At 49.3% G+C, this 12,582-nt stretch overlaps 1 protein-coding gene across 1 annotated transcript in view; it reads left to right on the top strand.

The window, feature by feature from the left end:
- LOC128825394 (collagen alpha-1(I) chain-like) overlaps positions 1–12,582 on the top strand; it is a 244,043-nt gene that overhangs the window by 75,638 nt on the left and 155,823 nt on the right. The window contains exons 4-6 of the mRNA XM_054007881.1: positions 780–975; positions 3,790–3,945; positions 7,161–7,202. Of these exons, the coding sequence (XP_053863856.1) occupies positions 780–975; positions 3,790–3,945; positions 7,161–7,202 (394 nt within the window). The remainder of the gene's footprint in view (positions 1–779; positions 976–3,789; positions 3,946–7,160; positions 7,203–12,582) is intronic.

The raw sequence follows: 12,582 nt of genomic DNA, 5'->3' as shown, positions 1-12,582 counted from the left end.
TAGCCAGTCGGTCCCCAGCCTGTATCAGTGCATGGGATTCTTCCTTTCTAAGTGCAGGACTCTGCATTTGTCCTTGTTGAACCTCATCAGATTTCTTTTGGCCCAATCCTCCAATTTGTCTCGGTCACTCCAGTGTACCTAGTCTACCTCTCCTCCCAGTTTAGTGTCATCTGCGAACTTGCTGAGGGTGCAATTAATCTCATCATCCAGATCATTAATAAAGATGTTGAACAAAACCGGCCCCAGGACCAACCCCTGAAGTCAGGTCTCCTCCCTCCAAATCCGTCCTCTGAATCAGGCAGAGAGACTATACAAATCCCCATCTGCTGGGCGAGTGCCTTCATCACCAGGCAGCGGGGTCCTTCTCACTCTCTTTGGCCCAGTGAACAGTCAAATATTTATACAAAGTGGACCAGCTGCAGTGGGAGAGACGGAGAGCAGAATGGCCCATAGGCTGGTGGTTTGGATGCTCACTGGGCAGGGAGGACCTGAGTTTTCAGAACTAAACTGAACATTTTTTTTCTGATTTCTGAAAACCCAATGATTTGCCCAGTTCCAAGTAACTGAAGAGTTAGATTTCCATGAGACACTTTCCTTTGGCTTGTAATTATCCAGTGCGTCCAGGGTAGCTTGCTGCATAGCACAATGGGGGTGAGCCTTTGAGGGGGCCTTTGCTAATACCGAACAGTGAACCCAGCCCGGTATAAGATGTTGGTTGTTTTGTATCTGTCTGAGCCTCCTATTCTGTCTTTCTCCTGTCCCCAACCTGGGGCACACAGGTTCCCAGTTTCCATCCTGGGGGATGGAGACTGGCATCAGGTTGCCCTCAGCATCTCCTCCGAGAGACTGGAGCTGCATGTGGATTGTCAGCTGGTGGAGAGCGTGGGCTGGTCCAATTACTTTGGGATGGGCATCACCATGCAGGGGCTGGTCATTCTTGGAGGCCTGATTGAATCTTTTGAGATTCCCTTTGAGGTGAGAATTTGCTCCTCCTACACACAGACTCTTCTCTTTCAGCCCAAAGGTGCTGCATAGGCAGCCTGCAGGGGAGACATTGCATTGGGACAGGGTGGGAGGGCACTCTAATGAAATGATGCTGGAATTCCACTTGCTGATGGAACCCCATCTCCTCCCTCACTGAAAACGCCCTGTTTATTTTCACTACACAGGTGATGTGCAGTGCAAAGGCTTTGAAGTGCACCAAGGGTTTGCTCCTAGGTCAGAGAAACCAAAACAGTGAAAGGACGTCAGCCAGCAAGACGGAAACCCCCAATAGAATCCCCTCTAACCCACTCCTTTCTCCACGTGTCAGTTACAGACGTGCCTCCGCACTGCGGGGAGAGGGATTAGTTTTGTACGTCCTCTGAGATGAGTGACTTTTTAAATAAGCAGTGAAGAAAGAGCTTGATAGTCACTCCACACTAATATCCCCAAACAGGTTTCTTAAGCCTTTTGAAGTAGAAAAGCAGCGTGTAAGAACTGGCCGTGAACGTAGCTAGAATGAGAACACCAGGGAACACAGCATCCCATTTCCAGCCAAATCAACACGCTTGTGACTCCTGAAATTTAGAAGGAGAGAAATCAAACAATACAAAATTGGCACTCTGACCTAGCAGCGTTCCTGTACGGGTTTGTCTATGCTGCAAACTGAGGTGTGATGGCTTTATTTACTAAAAATAGCAGTAAAGACATAGCAGTGCAAGCCAACCAGTGACTCTGGCTATGAACAGTCATTGCTAGCCTGCACTGGGGTCCATGTTCCTCATTGCTTTTGGTACCCAGAAAAGCTAGATTAAAGTTAGCGTGCATATATGTACCCAAACTGCAATCACGCGCCTGATTGCAGCATAGACCTATCCTGAGGGACTCTAAGCTCCTCACTAGCATCCTTCACATCCTCCAGGATAGTTATAATTACCCCCATTTTACAGGGGGATAAACCGAGGCTCCCACAAGTTGAAATGACTTGCCCAAGGTCATACAGCAGTGTGACAGGACCCTGGAATATAAACCAGGATTCCCCCAGCTACTAGACCATGCTGCCTTCCTGTTCATTTGGTCCTGGCTTGGACAATGCAACGTGTGCTGTAGAATAAGATCATTATTTGCCTAGACACAGTGGCTAAAGAGTCCAGGCAGGGATCTGGGCCCCGTTGCACTAGGCACACTACAGGCATACGTTGGAGATACAGTCTCTGCCCCAAAGAGCTTCCTGTCTAAGAACACACAGCAGGTCATAAGAAGGAGCTCTGCTAAGGAAATGCTTAGATCTTATTGGATCCAGGATTATTTTAGGGTCTTTGCACTGAAACCCCTCCCCAATAACTAACATGCAAACCAGGAACCAGATTACAATAGGCAGCTCTAAGGCCCCTTCCCATCTTGCATCATCTGCACAATGCCCGTCCCTGTTGATTCAGGCGTGCGTATAGCTCTGTCACCCTTCCCCACTTCTCTTTCACAGCCAGTCGCCTGGCCAAACCCTTGGCTTAGAAGGAAGATTTCATCTCATTAAGATGGTCTGGGGTTGGGGCGATTATCCAACAGCTTTTGCACATTTATCTCATCTCAGCTTTTACGGCTCCTTGGAGACAGCGGGCGAGAATGACTAAATGGGGCAGGCTCGTATGGAAAGAAATGTTTGCTCTGGACAGTCACATGGTGCAGAAAAACCTGCTTATGGCTTAATGATGCTGCAGCTAACAAATCATTGCACCAGTTACACTGGGCTCAAGAGGGAGGGAGAGGTTCAGAAGGATGCTAACAAGGAGAAGCCCTGTTGGAGTTGGCTCCGACTTCAATAATTACAGAACCTTAGCAACTGTGGAGACTCCTGGCTTCTCCAGGCAAGCAGGGCTCTTCCTACTCCCCCCCAGATGCTCATTTCACCTCTCCCAGTGCCAAGAACCAGGCCCTCAGCGTTGTATTCCCTACAGGCCTCCTCTTCTTCAGATTCCCCTGACCCCGATGCTCTCTCCTTCCTGCTGGCACTTTCTCCTCTGCACAGGGCTGTCCCCAGCAAAGGCCAAGGAAGGCAAAGAGCTGCTGTCAGCCCTGCTGCAGCAATGGCCTTCTTACACCCCCGCTCTAGCCAAGGATCCGAGTGCGAGGAGGGGGGCCTGGGTGCGGGGAAGGTGGTGTTTGGAGTTACCAGGCAACACTGACCTCATGGAGACAGCTGGTTCTTCCCTCCCTGTCTTGCCAAACGCTGGGGGGTCTAGTAATCCAGAGCCCTTCTAGGTAATTTCAGGCTGTGGGTGGGGACAATGTGTCTGCCCTCTGGGACAGGGTGTTGATTTGGGGCCTGATCCATCAGCGTGCTGAGCCCCTTCAGGGCTGATGCTCAGAACCCTCTGCTCCATTCTCATCTCTCCGGAGAGGCCCAGCACGCTGCAGAATCCCATCCTTCCCTCTCAGGAGTTGTGCTCGGATGTTCCCCTGCTGCCTGTTCATCTCGTCTCATCATGGAGCCAGGGGACGTGCCCGTGTTGGTGTTGGGAACCACGGGGTTCAGAACCTTGGCCAAGATGACACACACAAGTGTGCAGGACCAGGCATACTAGGCTCAGACATCACTGCTCTGGGGGTCCCTCTGTTGGCCCTGGAATAGGATTCCTTCTCTGTGGACTGTGGTGGAGCATCTCCCTGCCAGTGTAATTGCTGCATATCCTGAGTCCGAATAACTCCATTCAAACCTATCCCACTTGCGTTTTATTTGCCACCCGTCCTCCAGAGGCAGTGTCAGCGGTCCGTGTGTGAACTCCACTTGTTTGTTTCCTTGCCTCCCAGGGTGCTCTGCAGCAGCTGACCTTCCAGATGGGAGACCCGGGAGCTGCCGGTGAATACTGTGGAGGCTACAATCCCAGATGCGCCAGCGCTTTCAGCACTGAAGCTTTCCGCAACCAGTCCCGCTCCCCAGGGGAGCTTTCTCCCGCTTGGCCAGAGGTGTGTCTAAGGCCTGCAAAGAGCATTCTCGGGTTTCCCCATTGCAAAGTGGGACCCAGTTTATCCCTGATGTTACTTAATCCCTGGGGTCTCTCCATTGACCTAATTTAGCCCATTGGGACTCCGGTTTCTGCAGTGGCGTGGAGAGAATGTGATGATGACTGTGATACCCTTTGTGGTTGGGCACTGGTGTAGTGTTTGTCTTTCCCTTCCCACGTGGGTCAGTGCTCCAGGGCCGGAAAGGAGCCCAATAGAGCACCAGTTTACCTGGTTCCACTGCCCCATAACCCACGCAACAGTGGCAGGTAGCAAGAGTTTCAGCAACGGTGTCGGATGTCACCTGGGGAGAGCTAGGAATAAGCGATCGCTTTGGAGTGTGTCTCCTCTCATCCCCTCCCGCACTGTGTCTGGGGTGGGAGCTCGCAGCCGTATTGCCCGGTCTCTGTTTCTGGGTGGGCCAGCAGAATGACCTTGCCGGGGTACTAAGTCTGCAGCTATGGATGGGCAGCGGGTGTACACTATCATGCTAGATGGGGGAAGCTGAATGGAAGCTAATCTAGATCAGTGATGGGGGTGGAGAAGACCCCACAGTTGCATGCATATTGAGAGGGGCTCATGGGCCAGGGATCATGGTAGTTTTATCCCTCATTCCAAACAGAGCCAGGCCTGTTCCCCTGAGAATCCCCATGGCAACATGGGAGATGGCTCCACTGCTGATGTCCTGGTGACCCAGGAGCCTCTGTTAAACATAAGCTGCTGCTCTGTCATTTGGGGCTTTGGCATTTGACTTCCCTTTGTGAAATGGCGAAGGGGTTTGGTGCAAAGGGGAAGATATGGCTGGGCGGGAGGGGTTTTAGCTGTAGGAAGTGTGTGTGGTGTGTGTGCGTGTTATTGTGTATGTGCGTGGGTGTGTAGAACACACACAGCTAGTATTGCGCAATGCTGCAGCACATTTATCAAAGAAAGAGTGCGACGAATGAGAAGTGTTGTGCTCATTCCCACCGTGAAATCCCACTGCCACGCAGCAGGGCTGGGCACGGAACATCCTCGTGCATCGTGCTTATGAACGTTTACTCCTCAAAGGGGATGTCTACACCAGTGGTTCTCATCCAGAGGTCTGAGCCCTGAGCCCCGCCACGTGGGTCTGAAGCAGAAGCCTGAGCAACTTAGCTTCACGGTGCCCCTGTGGCAAGGGGCCCTGGGCAATTGCCCAGCTGGCTACCCCCTAACGCCGGCCCTGGCTTTTATATGCCGAACACCAGTTACTGTGGCACAGGTGGGCTGTGGAGTTTTTATAGCATGTTGGGGGCGGGGGGGGGCTCAGAAAGAAAAAGGTTGAGAACCTCTGGTCTACACTACAAATCTAAGTTGACCAATTTAAGGTTGACTTACAACCACTGCAATGATGTGCATGTCCACACTTCCCTCCTGGGGTCGGTGGTGCACGTCCTCACCAGAAGCGCTTCCACCGACCTAAGAGGGGCAGTGTGGGGAGCTCAGAGCCCGGTCTCTCAGCTCCCTGCCAGGGGCCTGGCTGCCCCACCAGCTCCCAGTGGGCTGCCTCGCTCCTTCTGCTCCCTGTTCCTGCCGGGGGCAGGGAAAGCCACCCAGGGTTTCTCCCCCTTACCTGTTCCTGCCAGTAGTGGGGGGTGGGGGGAAGCTGTCTGCATCTTCTCGGCCCCCCCTCCCGCCCGCTCCCCACCAGGAGCTGGGTACCCTTGTCAATGTCATGGCTCACCGAGCTGTGATTGACAAGACTGCTCAGCAAGGAGCAGGCAGGGGGTCCCTCCTGCTTCTCACCCCAGCTCCCAGCTGGGAGTGGGGTTCGAAGCCACCAAGCTCTAGCTTCCAGCCAGGAACAAGGGGCAGCTCCCCGAGCTTCTCATCTCAGCTCCTAGCCAGGAGCAGGGTCCAGTGGGGGCTTTCTTGTGAATTTCAGGGCTCCTGCCATGAAATTGACAAGATGGCCGACGTAAGGGACACCATGTCTACACAGACACTGTGTTGCCCTAACTACACCGACATAAGCCTTACCCCTCTCCTGGAAGTGGAGGAGTTATATTGGTATAGCAGGGCACTTGGGGCTTGTCTTCACTACCTGCCTGGATTGGCGGGTAGAAATCGATCTCTCGGGGATCGAATTATCGCGTCTCGTCGGGACGCGACAATCGATCCCCGAATCGACGCACGTTCTCCACCAGCCCAGGTAGGAGTAAGCGCTGTTGACGGGGGAGCCACGGTGGTCGATTTGCCGCCGTCCTCACAGCGGGGTAAGTCGGCTCGGATACGTCGAATTCAGCTACGCTATTCGCGTAGCTGAATTTGCGTATCTTAAATCGATTCCACCCCCCCCCCCCAGTGTAGACCTAGCCTTACATCAGTAGGAGGAAGGTTGTAGTGTAGACGCTGACGTAATTGGGTTGACATAAACTGTCTTATGTCGACCTAACTGTGTAGTGTAGACCAGCCCTAAGTTACTGGTGTAATTGACAACCAGAAGCGTCGTGGGTCTCCATTTTACCAGGGTTCTTAATTATTTCTCAAGAAGAACTGCTGCTGCTCCTCCGGGAGCCCAGTCCAAAGAAACTTGTGTCAGTTCTGGCACAATCTTTTCTAGCCTGAGCGGCTCAGTTTGGGCTCAGAAGCAAAATGCCCCAAGTTGCAGCACAACCAGAGTTACTCACGGTCATCCCCAGTAATGATGGTCCTGGTGCATTAGATGGCACTTTTCTTGCTCACATTGCTGGGTAGATCTGCTATCTAACACTTGCCACAATCCCATGAGGTAGGTTAGTATCAACTCCGTTTTACAGAAGGGGAACTGTGACCCAGAGATGATCTTGTCCAAGAGTGCGCTGGAAGAGCTAGGTCTTTGTGGGTCGCACCCATTGTTAGCCCTTCCTAGAGCTGAGTCGTAAAATACCTGTGTTCCCAGAGAAAAAGCTCCTGGAACTTTACTCCAGAATCACAACAAGAAAATGGCTAAATGTGCTCACTTGAAGCACAGGGGTTAAAGTACCAACCAAATTCCCCAGCCCCGCTCATGCAGCGAGAAGCATGCTGAAAGGAGCGACTTTTTCCGAGAACCAGCTCTGTTACCCACTATGCTCTTAACCTATGGAAACAGCAGAGCCATTAACAATCGCTTGCTTAAATAAATTCAGCTACTCAGGTAGTGATGTATTTCTCTCTCTCCCTCTCTCTCGATTATCTAGGTGCCAAAAGAAACCAATGAAATTCAGGAATCCTACACTCAGGTATGACTTTCCCAACTCAGCGGGGGGATGTGTACAGGGGTAGTCCCTTTTTGGGAGGGGTTTGGAGGGGAGCCAAGATTTCATTACGCATCATGATGTTTCTCAAGGAAACAAATGGATTGTTTTGGCTACATCAATAATTATCAGGTCAAAGACCGTATTGCTCAGCCAGGGGGACAAGCGGTTTGGGTTTTTTCCCCAAGCACCCCAAAAGTGTGCTAGATGCTCTCAAAACAAACACTAGACAACATCCCTGTCCTGAAGAACTTCCAGAAAAAAATATAGAACTCCCATGAACCATATTAAACAGTAAAGGCAGAAGAAGAGTCACAAGATGATGGAGTTGCTTAGAGGTTTTAGGGGCACATTTTGAGTGGTTCGTTTTTCACCCTTGATGATGGATCGAGAAGCTGGTCAGGCGTTGGTGGAATGAATCAAGTGGCTGCACAGATGGATCGGTTTGTGCTGTAAACATGGGTCACGTGTGGCAGTGGAAACAAAACTGATCTGTAGGAATAGCCAGTGCTGCCTAGAGTTCTTGTAAATAGGGGAGGAGGAGGTGAGGATGACAGGAAGATGGTGAATTCTGAAGTTGATGTTGGGGGAGCAAGAGAATGAAAGTATGGTTACCATTTCTGCCACTGACGTGGGACTTCAGTGATCTGCCCCAGGAAGATTCCTGTTGCTGCTCTCCCGTCATAGAGTATTTGGAAGGGGCAGAAGCTGCCAGACCAGTGCCCAAATTCATTTTATAACTGCCAACACTTTTCTCAGTATGGGGATAAGGGACAAGGCCAGAGTTGCTTTTCTAATTGTAGGGGGAATGGTTTAAGCCAGAGGTGGAAACGTAAAAGGTTTAAGTGTGAGTAGCTTTTGAAACTTGGTGTACTATTTATTAGTTTTGAACATACAGGAGGTCACAGTGAAAGTTTAATAGCAGAACGCTATGGCATGGTCTCTCACTCTCACAATGTCATTAATTTTATGCAAAATACATAAATGTAGCTATTCAGAAGTGTGGACCGAATTCTGCCCCTAATTTGAACACACAGTTTAGTCTGAAGGCACATGCAATTGAGGTATCCGTGCAAATCCGAGCGTATGCAGTTGTGTTCCATAACATTCCTCAGAATACGTTAGAGAACTTTGATATTCCAGGCAAACTCTGCATTGCCCTGAATTATGCAGCTTCACAGTTATCCAAACGAGCAGCCTAATTAGTGATGCATTCTCCTTATCTACTCGGTTATCTATCTGCTTCTGAAACCCGGCTCATTCTCAGTGGCTTTCCTACTGGTTCGTGTGAATTAGCAAGATTCTGCCATAGTAAGAAACCCGGTGAACTTCACAGGCCTGAAGGGGAAGAATAATGAGATTCTGGAGCTGGGTCAAGTTTAATTTTTCAAGCCCTTAATCAAAACCAGAGATCAGCTCCGGCAGAGAGAAGTCTTTCCCAGACCTGCTGCAGGGACTGTGATAAACTTCAGTTTGTAGTTTTTGTTTTCAAGACTCTGCACTTTTAGGGGTAGATGGAAGCTCCAGAGTTTTCATTAACTGCTAATTAGGACTAACTAATTGCATATTATAAAGGGCTTGGTTAGTACAGTGCTGGAGCTGAGGGCAATCCTGTAAGTGGATGAGTACAAAAGGTACTCGATTAATTGCTTGGCCCTTATGTCATAAATCAATGTCTCCATTTTTCAAGGGTATAAGATCCTTGGTTTGTGTCTCCAGGCAAGGTTAGCAATTTAGATCCAGGGAAGCGCTGGTAACATACGTTTACCCTCGTCCATCCAACCAGCTCTTATGCAGTCTCTGGAGCTGGATAATTCTGCTTGTCATATTTATACCGTTTATCACGAGGGAGCAGTTGGCCCAACTGGATTTAATAGCCTTTTTAAGAGGGAATCATAACATGCTAGTAAAACTGGGAAAAGGAAGCAAGACACGTTTTTCTTTTTTTTTCCCCTCCATCCCTTTCCCTCCTGAGTAATTGTAATTGCTATTTCAGAGCCAGATGGATGGCTTGACCAATGTACCATGGGTACCATTTTCCAAAGCATTTTCCAAATGACATAGGAGCCGAAGTCTTTTTTTTCCCCAGCCATCACACAGGCGATTAGGAGAGCAAAGTCTCAAGGGCTTTCAATGGCACTTTGGCTGTTAAGTAATTTAGGTGCTTTTGAACAATTAAGGCAAAGTCTAAACTAGGGGGAAATCTTGTTAAAAATTCCAACTGGCTTCAAGACCAGTTACTGGTGTGTGTGTGTGTGTGTATCTATCTATCTATCTATCTATCTATCTATCTATCTATCTATCTATCCCATCAAATCTTCTTATCCTATCCTATCATTTGGAGCATCTGTGTAACTAAGACAAAGCTAGACAAATTCAGATGGAAATAAGGTAAATTTGTAACAGTGGGAGTAATTAACCACTGGAACAACTTACCCAGGGTTGTGGTGGAGTCTCCAGCACTGACAATTTTTTAAATCAAGATTGGATCTGCTCTAGGAATGATTTTGGGGCAGGTCTCTGGCCTGGGGTATACAGTAGGTCAGACTTGATCACAATGGTCCCTCCCGGCCTTGGAATCTGTGACTCTAAGACAGGGGTGGCCAACTCTTCAGAAGTTAATAGGAGGCTCCTTGTATAGGCACCGACTCCGGGGCTGGAGCTACAGGCGCCAACTTTCCACTGTGCCGGGGGGGAGGAGGGGGACTCACTGCTCAACCCCTGGCTCTGCCACAGGCCCTGTCCCCACCCCACCTCTTCCCACCCCCTCCCCTGAGCCTGCCATGCCCTCGCTCCTTCCCCCTCCCCCCGAGCCTCCTGCACGCCGCAAAACAGCTGATCGGGAGGTGCGTGGAGGGACGGGGAGGCGCTGATCGGCGGGGCTGCTGGTGGGACGGGAGGCGCTGAGAGCGGGGGTGGGGAGCTGATGGGGGGCTGCTGACGTATTACCGTGGCTCTTTGGCAATGTACATTGGTAAATTCTGGCTCCTTCTCAGGCTCAGGTTGGCCACCCCTGCACTAGGGCATGGCTGCACGTACAGCACTGCAGTAGTGGAGCTGTAGCACTTAGTGAAGACCCTACCTCCCATCGGCCTAGGTGCGCCACCTCCCCAAGAGACGGTAGCTCTGTCGACGGGAAACGCCCTCCATCAACATAGCGCTGTCTACCCCAGGAGTTCGGTCGGTATAACTGCATCACGCGGGCGTGGGTTTTCCACCCTCCTGAGCGGCAGAGTTATACCGACCTCAGTCTCTAGGCCAGACTTTGGTGCCCAAACTCATCCTCACTCTGTTCCAGGGGTTTGCCCTCAGTCCTAACTAACAGAAGAGCTGCAGCAGCACTGTGCTCACCAACATTAGCCTCTGAGCTGTCTCCTCATCTGCCTGATGTCTAGGTTTTCTGAGTGCGGTTTCATCCCCAACCCTTGTGCTTGTGTAATAAAAGATGAATTCAATCATGGTGGATGTGGCCCATTCCAAATGGTTGACAAGAAGGGGTGAATAGCAACAGAGGGGAAATTATTTTTGTAGTGACCCAGCCACTCCCAGTCTTTATTCAAGCCTAATTTGATGGTGTCAAGTTTGCAAATTACTTCCAGTTCTGCAGTTTCTCGTTGAAGTCTGTTTTTGAAGTTTTTTTTTTATTGAAGAATGGCCACTTTTAAGTCTGTTATTGAGTGTCCAGGGAGATTGAAGTGTTCTCCTACTGGTTTTTGAATGTTACAGTTCTTGATGTCTGATTTGTGTCCATTTATTCTTTTGCATAGAGACTGTCTGGTTTGGCCAATGTACATGGCAGAGGGGCATTGCTGGCACATGATGGCATATATCACATTGGTAGATGTGCAGGTGAACGAGCCCCTGATGGTATGGCTGATGTGGCTAGGTCCTATGATGGTGTCCCTTGAATAGATGGAAAATTTTCCCTCTGTTGATATTCACCCCTTCTGGTCAACTGTTGGGAATGGGCCACATCCACCCTAATTGAATTGGCCTCGTTAGCACTGAGCCCTGCACTTAGCAAGGCAATTCCCATCTTTTCATGTGCTGTATATTTATAACAGCTTACTGTAACTTTCACTCCATGCATCTGATGAAGTGGGTTATAGCTCACGAAAGCTTATGCCCAAATAAATTTGTTAGTCTCTAAGGTGCCACAAGGATATCTCGAGATGACATTGTGTGGGTTGCTGTGAAAATAATCTTCTTTTTATGGCTCACAAAGCCCAAAGGCCTGTGAGTCTCCTGCAAAACTAAAAATATCTTAAAGCAATTCCAGTGCGCAGTGTGGCCAAATAACAAACCGGATCGATGGCCTTCCCTGCAACACCAAATAAAAGGAGGATAAATGGATTGAACTAAGCAAACTTTTATCTCTCCCCCGATCTTGCAAGTGCTTATGCAGCTGAGTGCACTCAATGGGATTATTAAGTAGTAGAGGGGTAGCCGTGTTAGTCTGGATCTGTAAAAAGCAACAGAGGGTCCTGTGGCACCTCTGACGAAGTGGGCATTCACCCATGAAAGCTTATGCTCCAATACATCTGTTAGTCTTAAAGGTGCCACAGGATTCTCTGTTTCTTTTTAATAGGATTATTGTTATTCACATGCATAAGCATTCACAGGATTAGGCCCTTAAGTACCCAGGTTATATAACTGCAAAAAGCATGCCGTGAGTTCTAGGGGGTTGTTTTGTATGAACTGCAAAGTAAATAAGATTGTATCTGGGCCCTTTATTGATCTTCTGAGGGATCAGAAGTTACCAGCAAAAAACCCTGCTTCCACTTGAGGTCTGGAAAAGCTCGTGCACAGGCTTCAGTTTGTTTATGCTGTCGTTATCCCACTAATTCTTCAGTCCTCCGAGGAGTCGTCCCAGCAAAACTGAGCAAATCAAGCCAGGATATTTCTGGTGACTCAAAGATTGGTGGTGATGAGAAAGAACAGAAAACTTCTTTTGGTGAGGAGGGGAGTAGGGTTTGGAATACAAATCCAGAAAGGATACAAAGAAAGACAAAATCCCTTTGCTGTTCATCTTTAAGTTATGATGTCTTTGAACTAACAAAAGTAACAGAGGGTCCTGTGGCACCTTTAAGACTAACAGAAGTATTGGGAGCATAAGCTTTCGTGGGTAAGAACCTCACTTCATCAGATGCAAGTCTTAAAGGTGCCACAGGACCCTCTGTTACTTTTTACAGATTCAGACTAACACGGCTACCCCTCTGATACTTTGAACTAACACTCTGTCTAGATGGGAAGCCCCCCTCTTAAGCGTAACTTTTCAAAGTGGTTAATGAGGGATTTGGCTACTTGCTTACCATTAACATCGGTGGGAGTCACGGAGTTAAATTTCAGCAGGTTGCTTGGCACT

Source organism: Malaclemys terrapin, chromosome 17 (genome assembly GCF_027887155.1).
Source record: "Malaclemys terrapin pileata isolate rMalTer1 chromosome 17, rMalTer1.hap1, whole genome shotgun sequence".
Taxonomy (NCBI): domain Eukaryota; kingdom Metazoa; phylum Chordata; order Testudines; family Emydidae; genus Malaclemys; species Malaclemys terrapin.
Note: the sequence above shows the minus strand (reverse complement) of the source record. Positions and strands in the feature narration are given on the sequence as shown.